At 41.3% G+C, this 17,101-nt stretch overlaps 1 protein-coding gene across 1 annotated transcript in view; it reads right to left on the reverse strand.

The window, feature by feature from the left end:
- The window catches only part of KANSL1 (KAT8 regulatory NSL complex subunit 1), a 222,657-nt gene that overhangs the window by 12,058 nt on the left and 193,498 nt on the right, over positions 1-17,101 (reverse strand). The window contains exons 7-8 of the mRNA XM_006833547.1: positions 16,081-16,276; positions 3,222-3,393 (exon numbers count right to left, since the gene is read on the reverse strand). Coding sequence (XP_006833610.1) covers positions 3,222-3,393; positions 16,081-16,276 — 368 coding nt within the window. The remainder of the gene's footprint in view (positions 1-3,221; positions 3,394-16,080; positions 16,277-17,101) is intronic.

Consider the following 17,101-nt stretch of genomic DNA (forward strand, 5'->3'; position numbering starts at 1 on the left):
CAGTAGAGACAAGGGTACTCTGTATCTTTCCTCCTTTCCCCCTACCTCAGACCTCAGACTTAATAGTTGCTTGGCAAGGGATGGAGTAGGGGAAGGGAAGGCGTGGCAGCAGAGTAGTGGTCATCCTGGTCAGTCAGCATGACAAAGTACTAATGGAAAAGGGAACTGCTTAGTAGGGATATAGAGTAATGGAATACGAGATGCCAGCAAGGTGGACATGAAGCTATATTGACGGGGTGTACAAGATAATACTGCTAACAAAGGAATGATCACCAAGTTCATCAGCGGATCACCGTACAGAATCATAAAGCAACTACAGGCTTCAGGCTGCTTTCCTGCCTGTCTCCAAACATTAGACCATGCAATTCAACACGGTAATCCTGAGAGTATAACCCAAGAAATGTTTCTAAATCTTCTTGGAGGCTCGGTCTGCAGCCAGAGTCCTGATATAGGTTAGGAAAGCGATTTCTCTTAATACTCTGGCTGGAAAGAAACATGCACTGTAGTAAGGAAAGACAGCCATCAGAGGACCTGGATATGACTTCGACAGCCATTCCAGCTCATTAGCCATTTAATCTTAGATTACACCTAAATGGTCAGCAAAGGCATGAGCCACTGATTCTGGGACCAGAAGCACAGAGGAAAGGCTTTAGTGGTCTCCACTTTGTGAAATTTGGATGAAGTGAAATGGTAATCAGAAAAGGAAAACTATGGGTGAAGCCCCAGAAAAGACAGGAGGAGTCTTTGCAGGGGTTTGCCGCAGGAGGCTGGATTATTACCAGGAATGTGCAGAGGGACACAGTCAAAGCCACACGGTTGGAACCATTATTGAGTGGGGCATTATAGTTTTCGAATTTGCCATTCAAGAGATTTGGTTACTATGTAGCGCACATGCTGCTCATGTTTTCTAAGATGGCGATTAAGGGCATCAACTTTTTTTTTCCTGTTCTGGTTACATCGTCTGGTATACCCACATTTTACCAAATCCAAATTCCGGTCCACTCCAGTTTCGCTTCACTGGAAATACCTGTATTGGGAAGAACCTGTCCGTAGCCCTGGCTCCACCACTCCTGACCTAAAGCCCCGAGTAGCTTGCTATCTCTATGCTTCAAGTTTTCTAACCATTTTTTTGCTCTTAGAAATCATGTGGTGACAAGAATAATATCACGTGCTTTTTCAGAGTGCAGGGGATTTTAGTAACAAGCCATGGAGTACCATAGACTTTAGGGGGCCAAGATACAACACAATCATTTGAAGAACAGATGCAGTAGAGGGGATTAAAGTGACCCACAGTCTGATCAACTGTCAATTAGAAGAGAAATCCTTCAGAACAAGGGTTGTGGGTGTCCCCTTTTGGGATACGTGAATATTTCATTGTGCTTTAGGTAAAAGTTACCAGAGCAAAATAAGTTTTCAATCAGTAATTCACTTGCAAATTGTTCTGTGACATGTGACAGTGTTCTGACTCAGGCACCATCTAAGAGCAGGACGGCACTGCCCGCTTCCATCCAAACCTGATGTGTAAGAGACCTGGCTGCCGTGCACTGCACATGCTGCTCTTGTTTCCACACTACTCAACAATTTAGGAAGCCCTGATTGTGACACAGACTGCGTGCCTTGTTGTTGCTGAGAGCCATCGAGTTGGTTCCAACCCATCGCGACCCTGTATAGGGTTTCTGAGGAGAGGCTGGTGAGCTTGAAATGCTGAGCTTGCAGTTCAAACAGACTTTGCAGTCCAGTGCATTATCCCACAGTGCCACACCAGGACTTACGAAGTCTAAAATATCCATCACACCTGGACCTGTAAGAAAGTATGCCAACTCCAGGTCTCTATAAAACTCATGCTGAAACTTCTGGGCTTTCCCCGCTCTCATACACCAAGTAAAGCCTTTCTTTTTAAAGCAATGCACAGTCTACCAGTAAAGTGCTATGTATGAAAGACAGAAAACGAAACATCAGTCCTTTATCCCTAAGGAGCTTAAAATTTAGTAACAAAAAAATGGTAAGTACACACAAAAAACCCCATAATATAGACAAAATACCATAGCAATTTGCACTTTTTGTAAGATGGGGTCAAATCATAAAGTTATTGGATAATCAATGAAACCATTCTATCATGGTTCCTGGCTTTATAAAGCACTGCCATTTGAAATAAAAACATTAACAACAACAAAAACAACCCTCAGATCGTTGCAAAGGTTGTATTTTATCTTTTTTTTTTTCTTACTCAAAACCTAGATTACGTCAAGAAAAAAAAATGCCACATCATCTATTCAGAATAAATCATGAAGTCTCAGTGTTTATTCTGAGATAGAAGACAGGACACAGAAATGTAACACACACAGTAGTCTAAACAAAGTACCTCCAACCTTCACTTTTTATGTTTTTAATTCATAACTCCTTTTTACTCACTTTGTACACCCTAAAATACTCCCAGCAATTTTCCTTCAGGAGCCACAGCGACTCTTTATAAACGGTCCCTTTGTTTGGTGACCCCACTTTCCCAGATTTCTAACGCTCTGGGCCAAGGCCCACAGTGAGACCCAGTATGAGGAGGGGATAGCTTCCCTCTGTGCAGTGAGAGGGGGAAAGGAGAAATGGCTGATGCACACTTACCAAGAAGAAGAACAGACCTACAGTAATATTAAGGACCTGAACTTTAAGCAAAAGGAGCTATCCCACAATCCCAATGCTTATCCTTTATCTTTCTCCTATGGAGTAGATGGTGGGTTCAGCAGTTCAAACCCACGATCTGCTCCATGGGACAAAGATGAAGCTATGAGTCCAAACTGACTCCATGGCAGTGAGGTGAGGTGGTTGTTACTTATGTACACCTGGAAATGGTCACATATCCCCCAGGAGTATGTGCATCCCAAAGAGAAGATATTCTAGAAAAGTTCTATCCTTATACATAATGGCATAAATACAATACAAAAATATGTACTGGGTTAAACAGACCAGGTTGCTTATGGGTAGAGGCGATTGAGTCCAGGTCCCTCCCTATAGGTTACCTGGAGGGTGAAGGGGAAATCTCTCTCAGGAAGTTACGATCTTTCAGGAGCACACTCAGGTCTGGTGGATATGTCAAACCTTGTTTCAAAATTCTAAGAGAAGCCTTTGTTGACAGAGCGTGAGTAGTACCAAGACCTAGGTGGACTTCCTTTCAGTTGGAACCTTCTTCAGACTCATTTATTAGACTATACTCTTGCGGCTTTTCTTACCATCTGGAAATGCTAGAACTGGGTGAACACAAGTGTCCAGCTGGGAAAGGCGTTCCAACAGAGGGGCTTCATAGTGGATTTCAGGAGGCATGGTGCTGACACTGCCGGAGCCACACAGCGCACAGGACGGACTCACTTCACAGCCAGCACGGACTGTGCTGTTCCGGTGAACCTGTAAGAAGCCCAACGAAACTCTGAGTACTCAACATTTGGTAAAAACTCAGCTCTACTCATTATTCCTCAGATTGAGAAAGTCCTTTTAGGTTACAGGATGCTGCCAACATAGCTTGTTACAAATAAAAAATAAAAATATGTCAAAGAGTTCTATTTCTCTAACACATTAACTTTTTCAAAACGAGCAAGTAAATATGTTTCTTTTTCAATGATGAAATCCATTTACTTGAAACTCCCTGGACTCACCTAGGTATCAAACTTGTGAGTTGAAAGTTATTGAAAAGCTCTGTTCCCTAAGAACACTTCACAAAGCTGGCATGTTTTCACCACCTTAAAGGGTTTCAACCCTATCTGCTAAGGTGACCAGCTAGTTCCTGATTCTCAATGGGAGGAGATTTGTTCTTCCTTAACTTCTATCCACCTAAGAGCTTTCAGCAGTAATCAACCACACTTCTCTTTTCTTAGTCTCCTCCCCAAAAGACTCTCCAATGGCTTCAAAGTGGCAAGTTCCCCTGGACCATACAGAACTCATTACTCACTTTAAGTCTGAACTCGACTGTCAGTTTGTAAAACATAAACATAAGTACAGAAAAAGAAACTTTGTATGGTAAGTTGCTCAAGTTCATATTCTTTGTGTTAGATCATATTTCCAAAAGGATAGAAATTATTTTCATTAAACTTCCCTTGTGTACATGTGAGCAGGATTATCAACAAGCCCTCTACAGCTAACTCCAGAGTGAAATACGCTCTAAATTTAAGTCTTCAAAATGTTTAACTGCTTTTAAAAAAAGGAATTTTTCAAATTTTATGGGCTTAGTGTGGGCTAAATGTGCTAGACTGCAAAGTTGGTTTGAACTGCAGGCTTAGTGGTTCAAGCTCACCAGCCACTCCTCAGAAACTCTATACAAGGTTGCTATGGGTCGGAACCTACTCAATGGTTGTTGTTGTTAAGTGTTGTCGAGTCAATTCCGACCCATAGCGATCCTGAACAGGGTTTCCGATGCTATGAATCTTTACAGGAGTAGAAAGTCTCATCTTTCTCCTGCGGAACAGCTGGTAGTTTTGAACTGTTGACCTTGTGGTTCGCAGCCCAATTCGTAACCACTATGCTACCAGAGCAATAATGTCTAAATTGCCCATACTACCAATCCAGTACACTGAGAAGACATGCATGTTCCTCGATTTGAAGAGACTTTCATTCTAATTGGAATTTTCAGGAACTGCATCCATAAGCAAAAGTCCAGTCCATCAAATTGTAGCAACTGATGCTTCTCAGAGCATTAAACATCTTCATATTCATCTGCTCAGGGTCTAGTCAGCTCAACAACTCTAGCCATCCAAGCTAAGTCAAATGAGTACCAGCTGTAAGCTTGGGAATTCGCACATACCTCCCTGCACTTCAAAACAATCAGCTTTCCCTCTTATTTCATCTCAAGGTCAATGATGCATCAGCAAGCATATTGCTGGCTGGTTCCCTTCAACTTTTGGTCCTAGAAAGGGGTTTTCTTTGATGGGATAACTTTCCTTGCCTAGAAGACCTCTGAAACTCAAAATGGTACTTAACAACAACAAACAACAAAGTCATTTGGGACCACAGAGTCCTGGAAAAAAGGATCTGCCTGTGGTAGGTACAGCACTGAGAAAGGATGTGAAGAGCAAGGGTAGTATTGTGGTAAAGATAAAAGGATAGCATCGAAACTCTGTTAGCAAAAACTCTCTATAAACAACCACCACTAGAGCTCAGTGTTTTCAGGTTAGCCTGCTCTTGAAAGCTGTTACATTACCCACCTGCCTTCTCCTTGCAACTACACAGACGGGTGGCAGAGAAGCCCTTTGGGGGTTAGATTAGATTGGGCAACTTAACACTAAAGCAAAAGAATTCTAGCAAGCAAGATGTAAAGGAAACGATAGCAATTAGTGTCAGTCAGCACACTACTGTCCAGACAACACTGACTGGTACTGTTTGGGGGAACACATACCCTTCTACCCTCATCAGGGCTGACCTTCTGGAAGTGAGCCAGAGAAAGGGATACATGTTTGGTAGGGGATGAAACCACATACCATACACTAGACAAATAAACGGATTTAGGTAATTGGTCAGGATTTTAAATTCTCAATGGGACAACTAACACTGCATTTTACGGATCTACAGTGTATCCCTTAAATTGACAACCAACAGATTAGGTGTTAAAAAAAAAAAAAGTACTATCAAGAAAGATTAAGATGAAAGCAGAAATTACCAATAAAAAGCAATATATATTAGAAATGACCGATATAAAGGTCGTTCTTTAGGAGTTTTTATGTTCTTCCTTTCTATACTCATTTCATGTTATGTGCCGTCGAGTTGGTTCTCACTAATAGCGACAGTGTAGAGGGTTTTTGAGGAGCGGCTGGTTGGCTTGAACCACTGACCTTATAGCCAAGAGCATTAACCCGCGACACTACAACATCAGGAATCCCACTGAGATCAGGAACTGGCTGTTTACCTTAGCAGATAGTTGAACCCCAATAAGGTGGTAAAACGTGCGAGCTTTGTGAGGTGTTCTAAGGAAGCAGAGTTTTTCAGTTAACTTTCAACTCACAAGTGTCTCCTGGAGTAGGAGGTGGGAAGGATGGTTGTTGTTAAGTGCTATCAATTTGGTTCTGACTCAGAGTGACCCTATATAGGGTTTCTAAGGAGCAGATGGTGGGTTTGAACTGTTAATCTTGTGGTTACCAGTCTAGTGGTTTATCCTACAGTGCCACACCAGGACACCAGGGAGGATATTGTTGTTATGAAGTGCTGTTGGGTCAGTTCCAACCCATAGCAACCCTGTATAGGGTTTCCAAGGAGCAGCTAGTGAGCTTGAGCACCGTCGACCTTGCAGTTCAAACAGCTTTGCAGTCTGGTGGATTAACCCACAGCGCCATACCAGGATTCCCCAGGGAGGATAGGGGTGGGCAAAGAGCTGAGAGTCAGTGGGCTCAAATAATGTGGACCTCTCCTGGAAGAATTCAAAGTTCAAAGGCTGCTGTTATTGTTAAATGCTGTGAAGTTGGTTCTGACTCATTACGACCCTGTATAGGGCTACTGAGGCTTTTTAAAATTGTTGCAGGAGCATATAGCCTCATCTTTTTCCCACGAAGCAGCTTGCAGGCTTGAACCCTACACCTTGTGGTTCCCAATCCAGTGCTTATCGTATGGAGCCATGGAGCTCCCTCAGAGACTGTTGTCAAGTCAAAATGACTAGGAGGAGCAAGCTATAAGAAGCTCCCACTACTTAAAAATTAAGACAATTTGAGCATTAAAACAGACAATGGCTTGAGCGAATACATTTCAATTTATGAGTTCACAAAAATAGGTACTTCAATGATTGTCCCTGGAGGATGATAGGAAAACAACTATTTTGAAAACTGGTAAATAAAAGGAAGAATACTCATCATGCCTTTTCTGTAGCAACTGTATAAAACTATAAAACACACACACAAAGCAACAGATGGTGCTGGCAAACCTGGAAAATGATATGCAAAAGACTGAAACAAGACCTTCACCTCACACCTTATACAAAAACCAACTCAACATGGATTAAGGACTTAAATGTGAATCTCAGAATTATGAAGGCCATCAATGAAAAACTCGGGACAAATGTGAGGGCACTAATTATGGGAATACATGGACTACAAAAACATTTTGAAAACCACACAAACAAAAATAGATAAAATAGATGAGTGCGACATACTAAAAATATAAAAGCTTATGTACATCAAAAGACTTCACCAGAAGAGTAAAAAGGGAACCCAAAGAATGGGAAAAAATCTTTTGCAATGACATATCAGACAAGGGACTCATTTCCAGAATATACAGGAAACTGCAACACCTCTACAAGAAAAAGACAAATAACCCAATTAAAAAGTGGGCACAGGATATGAACAGACACTTCACCAAGGAGGAGATCCAGGCAGCCAACAAACATATGAAGAACTGTTCACAATCACTAACCATTAGAGAGATGCAAATCAAAACAACAATGAGATATCATCTCACACCAACAATAACAGCAAAGATGAAAAAAAGTAGACAACAATAAATGCTGGCGAGGATGTGGAGAGAATGGGACACTCCTGCATTGCTGGTGGGACTGAAAAATGGTCCAACCTCTCTGGAAAGCAATATGGTGTTTCCTCAGAAGGTTGAAAATAGAAATACCTTATGATCCAGCAATTCCTCTACTCGGTATTTATCCACAAGAAAAACGAGCCACAACACGAGAAGATATATGCACACCAATGTTTATAGCAGCACTATTTACAATAGCAAAAAGATGGAGACAACCAAAGTGCCCATCAACTGAAGAATGGATAAACAAACTGTCGTACATACACACAATGAAATATTATGCTACCTTGAAGAATAACAAGGAAGCGGCAAGCCTCCGCATAACATGGATGAATCTTGAGGACATTATGCTGAGTGAAATTAGTCACAAAAAGAGAAATACTGTATAGGACCACTACTGTAAAAGACTAAGAAAAAGAAACCATACTAAAGAGGGGTAGGGGGAATTTTTTGTTGATTTCTGGGAAGTCAGTGGTGGGTGAGGGGAGGGAAGGGAAGGTGGAGCACAGGGTAGGGATTAGACATGGGAAAGTTTCGGTGCTAGGGAGGGGTGCAATATACAAGGAGGGAGAGGGAAACGGAAGAACAAAGCAGATGGGAGAACAAGTAGGTATATTTGAATGGGCTAAGTGGGACAGAGATAAAGAATGATGCACGCACAACCTTGGAACTACAGGGCTCTGGGATACAGAGATTGACCCATGGTTGGAATGGGGAAAAGGGGTTAATAATGTTAAGATGCTCGGCAGTCTTTTGAATCTTGGTTTTCCTTGCATTATAATACAAAATAGACACCAGAGGGGGAAAGAAAGGAATAGTCAGAAACATCACCATAGAAAGCTTGTAAGTCCATCTTCTACCTATAACTGATTGGAATACCTAAAATGGGGCTACAAAGTGCCCAGTGAAGGAGGATTCCTGCGGAGCCTTTGCAATACATAAGACTACAGGTAGAAGCCTGAACCACATCCAGACCTCCAGAGGTGGGAAATTCCCACTTGAAAGGATGAGCAAACCAGCCTGGAGCAGCTGGAAAAACAGAAAATACTTCTTGAAAGAAAGACCTACAGGAAAAATACAAAACAATAGAGGCAGATGGACTGTTACTACAAGAACAAACAAATTGCTTGTCTAGGAAACATCAAGGCAAGTGGTCCGGTCCCCTTAATGCAAACCCCCTTCCAACACTAAGACTCAACGGAAATACACGCCCTGATTGGTGACCACATGCATCGCCGATAGGGGAAAGTGGGGTAAAAGCAGCAATGAAGTGGGAAGCTAAGCCCTACAATGTTCGGTGGGCTTCTGTGGACCCAGAGTCAGCGGCGTGGCCACAGAGGATTAGAGTGGAGAGTGAAGCTACCAGCTGATAGGAAGATAGGGCATACACACAAGAACACCCACACTTGCAGATGGTACCCACGTGACCTGGTCCCAATGAATGGATGATCAAAACTCAGCCAGGAGAAGAAAGAAGAGGGGAAAAAAAAAGAAAAAGAAAAAGTGATCTGAGACAATTTGATGAACTTGATCTACTCCTATGGATGCAGTAACCCAAAAGAGGGAACAAACCCCCACAGCAAGAAACATTCCAACCCCCTCCACACACAGAGTAGACAGAGATGGGCAACTTGGACAATGGGGGGGAGGGACTACAAAGGCAAGAAGTAAAAAGAGGGAACCTAGAGCTAAGGGGCATGGAGGAAGACAGAATCTCCAGTGAGTACTATCCAATGTGTTTAGGTGTAGCTGATAAAATGAAATGCAGAAAGGTCACTTGTGATACAATAGTGAATGACTGTTATCAGGACTGATTGTGAGGTTTGGAAATGTAAAGGTAGATGTTTGGTAGCAAGGAAGGGCGTTATTAACTCTCCAGTCTAGGAGAGGAGGTCTCTTGGGACCATCAACGGTGAAGAGCCGAGAGTAGGACCCTACCCAGAGAAGCAGCAAGGCCTGAGATGGAGGCAGAGACGATGATGTGGAGTGATGAAGTGGATGGGGACTTTGGATCCAGAGAGGGGAGAGGGACTGGGTCCTGAAGAATTTGGGGGAGGAGTGTAGGAGGATGGGTTTATAGTGTATACCCTTTGGTCGGTTGATGATGCATGGAGGGGATAGGAACCATAGCAATGAGACGATATACGATGGAATGAATGTAAAACTATAGTTCTCTCATGTAAAATATCATATAATTCACAATTATAAAAAAATTTATTAAAAAAACACACACACACAAAGGAGCAACTTTCTCTTTGTGGACACATTCTATCTAATAAATAGAATTAACACCTAGAATATCACCGTTCCACAATTCCTAATGAAAAAAGGGGTCCAGCAGTGATCACAAGTGGCTGATAACAACAACAACAAAAGACAACAAGACATTATGGGTCTTTTGATACAAGAATACAATCTACAAAACCACTTTTTTGATGTCTGACCAATGTGCATGCTTCTAGGACCTGTCCTAGTCAGCTTTGCCCTATCACTGTAGTGTCCCCACCTGGCTGAAGTTGATGTCTGACAACGCAAAGGGGCATATCTGCAAACTGGCCAGGAAAGGGCTGACTCCTTCATAAGTTGGTGCAATTCTAAGAGATTCACATGAAGTTGTACAAGCATATTTTGTGGCAGACGTTAAAATCTTAAGAATCCTTAGGTCAATCCTTAGATCTTCCTGACTTAACTACGAAAGCTGTTGCTGTCTGAAAGCATCTTGAGAGCAACAGAAAGGATAATAGTGCTAAATTCCATCTGATTCTCAGAGCCAAATTCACCTGCTGACTTGATATTATTATATGATGAAGAGTCCTCCACTCTGCAAAATGCCAAGTACGAATCACTCACAGCACCACCTGTCCTGGTTGCATAAAATTTTTAAAGTACTTGAGCAGTACAATCATTGTGGTTTTGTTTTGTTTAAATTCAAACCTGAATTTGTTCAAGCCACTATATTCAATTCTCATTTTTCAGGAAATGCATAGACAGAGGGCCACTGTTGACTTGAAAATACACCACAAATAAGGAGGATTAGTAGATGGATGTGTGATAAAGTAAAGTTAGAGCAAATGCTAACTGTAATTTAGGGGAGATATACAGGTGCTCACGGTGAAATTCATCCAAAATTTGCTGTGTGTTTGAATAAGTTCACAATAAAATGTTGAAAAGACAACTGACAGTTGAGTACTTCTGCTTCTGATCATGATGTAGTAAAAGTGATCAGACTGATCTCTGGCTACAAACAAGCTATCTGGATCACAGGCAGCCCTGGACTGAAGGTCTCTGCAGGAGAGGAAACAAATGAGGTGCCCTGTGATCGCCCTGCTTTCTGCCTGGAAACACTCTGAGGAGTGTAGAGCAAGCAGCAGAGGGAGCCAAGTGCTTTCACTAATTGAGGAGCCAGATCAGAAGGAAGATGGTGGTGGTAAATTGCAAGGCACAATTCTCAAGAGGAAGAAGTTATGCAGAAAGCTCTAAAAATTTTTGAGATTCCCAGTACCAACTACCAAGAAATGTGTGCATAGGATGAAATCTGTAAGGTCAGACAGAGCAGCTGGGGAGTTGTGAGCAACATTGTTCCTAGAGCTCACACAGGTTGGGAGGCTTGTAGATTGTGACCCGTCAAGAGGGGCAAGGAGCATCCAACAGAAATGCCAGAAGTCCTGCTTTAAGAGCTAAACTGCTAACTTGGTCCGTTCCTACATGCTTACCTTAGCAGAGTTTATAAGAACAAGTCTCAGAAGGACAAACTGAATCTAATCTAACTTTGGCGTCCTAGTGTAGGATAAGTACGGGACCGCAAGGTCGGTTTGAACCGAAAGTTTGGTGGTTCAAATCCACCAGTTGCTCCTCAGAAACCTTATACAGGGTTGCTATGAGTCAGAACGTTAACTGCCTACAAAACATAGCCTGTTTAAAGGAAAAGAACATAATCTATGTTTCAACTCCATAATAAATGCTGGCTATCCAACAAAAAATTGCTACATATGCCAAGAGGCAAGAAAATATCATTACAGAAATACAATCAGAAAAATGCAGACCACAGGAAACTATGGAATAAAGAATCTAGTTTAAAAAAACAAATACATGACAAGGAAAAAGTATGCTGGATGGCTTTTATCATACCAACACTCTGAGAGTAATAAGAAAGCCAGATTACATTTCAAAACAAAACAAAAAACCCCTCAAAGAGGCCAAGAGATGGATTACAACAATGACAATGTCGAGGAACCAAGATTCCAGGCAGGAAAGTACCATGAAGGTGAGGCTCACATTCTGCAGTTGCTTTTCTCCTGTGGACACTTGCAGATTCTGGAAAGGATGCCTAGAATTTGGACGTCGCCTCAATATAGAGAGCCACCAATTGTGGACAGAAAATGAGCAGAGCTTTTGGGAGTTTTGTAGAGTCAAATTCCCAGGGATAAGAGAACAGAGAAATAAACATGGCACATGTCCGTTTCCCACCATTCTAAGACATTTGCCAAATTCTGGAGCTGTGAAGGGTAGGAGGCTAAGAAGTTAAGTAAATAGCCTCTGAAAGTAGAGAGGAGCTTTCAGCAGCCTCACCTTGAAAGAAATTAAGAACTCAGGTTCAGGATATGCTGGGAGAAGGCACTGATCAATACACCATCTTCTCAGCTACAAGTATGGGTTCCTATGAAGGAACCACAGATGAACAGAACCTTACTAAAACCACAACCAAACAACAATGCAGCTCAATCCCTGCCTGGATTAAGTTGCTTACCCTCCATTCTATATGTCTGCTGTTGCTGTTAGGCACTATCAAGGTGGTTCCGACTCCTAACTACCCTGATAGGGTTTCTGAGGCTGTAAATCTTCATGGGAGCACAAAGTCTCATCTTTCTCCTGCGGACTGACTGGGAGATTTGAAATGCTGACCTTGTGGTTCTCAGTCTAGTTCATATTCTACAGGGTCATCAGCACTCTCATTCTACATGTCTGTCATTGTTCAGTGTCATGAAGTTGGTTCAGTCTTATAATGACCCTGTCTGTATAGGGTTTCTGAGGAGCATCTGGACAGTTTGAACTGCTACCCAGTGGACAATAGTTCAGTACTTATTCAACATGTCTGTTGTTGTTGATAAGTGCCGTCAGGTTGGTTCTGACTCATAGTGACCCTGTACAAGCTTTCCAGGCCTTCTGGAGTGGCACTGTAGGATAAGCACAGTATGGCAAGGTCACTCCTCAGAAATCTTATACTGGGTCACTATGAGAGGGAACAGACTTGCCGGCACTTAACAATAACAACACAGGGCTTCCAAGGAATGGCTAATGAGTTTAAACTGCTGACCTTGCAGTTTAAACAACTGACTTGAAGGTCGAGTGCTTACCCTATGGCACCATACCAGAAGTCCTGGAAACCCACACCAGGACTCTATTCTACATGTCTCTATATATTCTATATGTCTAGCAGAGATAAAAGGTGAACCCTCGCTAGAGAAAGATCATCACCAGAACATCAACAACTCCTTTAAAAAACAAACCAAACCAAACACAATATACAACACAGATAAACACAAAATATACAAGACCTATACTGACCCCGATTTTGGAGTAAGGAGAGCCAAGGATTTTAAGGAATTACGACTGATCTTTTCAGGAAAATATGGAGAAGATGGAAGAAAAGATCACAAAGGTGTAAGTACAAAAAAAAAAAAAAAAAAAAAAAAATAAAAATGGAAACTTTAGAATTCAACCATTGATTAATTTGACATCGTATCAGACACAACAAGAGAGAGGCTACATTAGCTGTCAGGTTAACAGGACTTATACAAGCTAACAAACAAGAGAGAAAAAGGGATGGAAACTGCAAAACAGCACACACAGGACAGGCCGTGTGGAAGCATGGCGGTACAGCTCAATGTATTTGAAATTGGGGATCCCTTGGATTAGGGAGAAAGAATGGGGCAAGAGCAATATTTGAAGAAATAATGGCCACATTTTTGTCAAAAGTGATTAAAGATATTAACTCACAAACTCAAGAGGCTCTACAAAACTCCAAATGGATGAAAGCACAAAGAAATCATTCCTGAGATATCATAACTGTTCAAGGTATAAAGAAAAAGAGATTAAAGAGGAAACCTGTATAAGATTTTAAATGACATAAAACTCCCTTATTTACCTGGATTTTGATTCAAGCAAACTAAAAATCATTTATGAAAGAATCTTGGAAATCTGAACAAATTATTTGATAATATTAAGAGACTCACAGCTAAAATATACATGATGAGCAACCATTATTGACCACAGGCAGTACTCATACCGGCCAATCTTAAAGCAGCCTTAACCTGCAATATATAAGAACCTGATGTGGTGCTAAAGGATAAGCACTGGACTGCTAACCACAATGTCAGCAGTTCAAACCCGCCAGCTACTCCCTGGAAATCCTATGCCAGGTCACTATGAGTCAGAATCAACTCAGTGGCACTCAACAATAATAGCAATAACAGTATTAAAACCTTTTGCTCAGTAAACATCTCTTACAAAATAGACCCCAAGAAAGCAGTGGCGGTGGTAGTAGTAGTGGCTGTGTGCCACCAAGTCCATTCTGACTCACAGAGGCCCAGGAAGACCAGTTAATACCACTATTATTCAAATTTACACACCAAACACTAAAGCCAATGAGGATGAAACAGAAATATTCTACCAACTTCTTCAATCTGAAATTGATCAAGCATGCAATCAAGATTACTGGTGATTGGAATGCAAAGGTTGGAAACAAAGACGAAGGATCAGTAGTTGGAAAATATGGCCTTGGTGATAGAAACGATGCTGGAGATCACATGATAGAATTCTGGAAAATCGATGATTTGTTCATTTCAAATACCTTCTTTAGACAGCTTGTTGTTGTTGTTAAGTGCCGTCGAGTCAGTTCAGACTCATAGCGACCCTATTAAAGAGACGATTATACACATGGACCTCACCAGATGGAATACAAAGAAAATCAGCTCTTCTAACCATTAATTCCCAAACTTTGATGTTTCCCATTGCCAAACTATGTACAAGTAAACGAAAGAATTAAAGCAATGTAGCAAACAATTATCTCATAAAGACTGACAGTTTCCGAAGAAGCCCTAATTACAGGGTCATTGTTATGTTAGTCAGAACCATCTCCATCAGTATTACAATTAAAACATGGTATAGGAGAGGACTCATTTTCCCCATGAATGTTCCCAATTTCCTTGGATCATATATAAATCTCCTAATCTCAAAGCTGACCTCTCCACCAAACTGACAGTCACTCACCATGTCTAGTGATTTTTCCCTAGCCAGAGCTTTACAGCTCTTAGACCATGTGTCCTCTTGAATTACTACTATTAGTCTCTCTCTTTTCTGCTAACCCATCATGTACCAACCAATCCATCAAAAATATGGAGTCCTGGTGTGGCGCTGTGGGTTAATTCGTCAGACTGCAAAGCCGTTTGAATTGCAAAGTTGGCGGTTCAAACTCAACAGCTGTTCCTCGGAAACCCTATACAGGGTTGTCATGGGTTGGAACAGCCTCGACGGCAAATAACAAAATCATAAATATAAGACTACTTCCAGATTTATCTTCCTCAAAAACCTAAAATCCTAATCAATCAGTTTTGACATTCAAGGCTTTTCATTATCTATTGATAGATTTTAGTATTGCTTGTTTCGAACAAATATCTCTTACTGAACCGTTTGGCTAAGATTTAGCAATCATATAAAAACAACCTTTTTAGGAATACAATGAAATGTTACTGCACTGAATGCAAATCTTAACTGTAAAATAGTCTAATTCCCGAAATGCTGGCTGAACCATATAGAATAAATTTCTTTTTCATAATCATAGCAACTGATGAGATTTCTAAAATTGGTTTTACACTTGGTTTTGAAATACAGTGCAGACAAGTTAAAATGTAGATCAGCCAATAATACTGTCATTAAGCTTTTTTCTTAAAACATTTTTTATGCTGGTATTTACTAAACGTAATACAGAAATGTCTGCAAGCATACACTGACAGAGTTAACCACTGCATGATACTAATTTTACTGGCGTATTACACTTCATTCATTTTGGAATAAAGCCAACTCTTTCAAATTTCCAGAATCAGCAAACAATCAACTTAAAACTTACCTACAACTGTGATTCAATATTCATTTTCTCAATGAAGGTCAAACATATTCGTTTTGTATAATCAGTTTAGAAATTTTATTTAAGATTCTAATTCTAAGATGAAAACATCCTACACTATTTTCAGTGATAATCAGTGCAGGTGAAAAAGCACACAAGTTACCTTCAAGGGTTGTTGCTGGCTCCACTTAAATGTCCTCTCTCCTACTTTTATCAAAGAATTCAAGGCAACAGTTTCTAAACCTACCCAGAGAGTCACCTAGAAGGCTCCATGCACTATCCAACTAGAATCTCTAGGAAATAAGGCCCTGGAACCCAGTATTTTTTAAAAGGTCCCCATGAAACCTTGGTGGTCAGCCAAGTTTGGAAAACACTAGCTAAATGAAGCGAAGCTGGCAGGAGACTAATACCTCTGTCTAAGCGTCAGGCTCATTGTTTGACAATGACCAAGTCTCACTGGTACTGACCTTCTTGGAAAGAGGAACGATGCTGTTAGGTCGAACAAGCCTCCGCTTCTTACAGCTCAGTACAGGTCGTGTTCGGGCTGCCACACAGGTGCCATCAGATGACCAAGACACAAGATTCAGTCGTTGCTTTTTATGTAATTGTTCCTCAGCATCAGAACCATCTCCTGGAATGTGGTCCGTCAAAACAGGCTGCAGACTGTACAAAAGGAAGAAGAGATTTAACGTCTCAGAGAACCCAAGGAAACAAGGCCTCTCATACTGGTTCAAGGTCCTCTACTCGCAAAGGTTCCGTTACAAATAAGCATGTCATCACTTCGGAGGCTAATGTCTGTTTATCAAAGTGTGTGCGCGGTGTCTGTACCTATCTGGGAAGCTCTAGGTGCACATTAATAATGGCATCATGTCTGAAAAATATGACTGTCAATAAGTAAATTCAAAATGTAACGATGATCTCTTTTTTTTAACAAAAGCATGAGTAGCATTCTAGAAATTTGCAACTGTTAAAGGGTGAATTTTATGAAGGTAAACAGAACGTCTCTGAACAAGTTCTTCTATGAAACTAGACTTTAGGGACGTGTACGTGTTGTTTGGAGTCCTGGTGTGGCACTGTAGGATATAAGCATTTGACTGCAATGTTGGTTTGAATTACAGGTCAGCAGCTCAAATCCATCAGCTACTCCTTGGAAACTCTATACAGGGTCGCTATGAGTTGCAACAGACTTGACAGCACTTAACAACAACAACTATAAGAGGCCTGGTGTGGCGCTGTAGGATCAACACTGGACTGCTAAACACAAGATTAACAGTTCAAACCCACCAGTCACTCATCGGAAACCCTACACAGGATCACTATGAGGCAGAACTGATTCGATATAGGAGAGGACTCATTTTCCCCATGAATGTTCCCAATTTCCTTGGATCATATAATATGCTGGGAGAAGGCACTGATCAATACACCATCTTCTCAGCTACAAGTATGGGTTCCTATGAAGGAACCACAGATGAACAGAACCTTACTAAA

The sequence above is a fragment of the Chrysochloris asiatica genome, unplaced genomic scaffold (genome assembly GCF_000296735.1).
Source record: "Chrysochloris asiatica unplaced genomic scaffold, ChrAsi1.0 scaffold00007, whole genome shotgun sequence".
Taxonomy (NCBI): Eukaryota; Metazoa; Chordata; class Mammalia; order Afrosoricida; family Chrysochloridae; genus Chrysochloris; species Chrysochloris asiatica.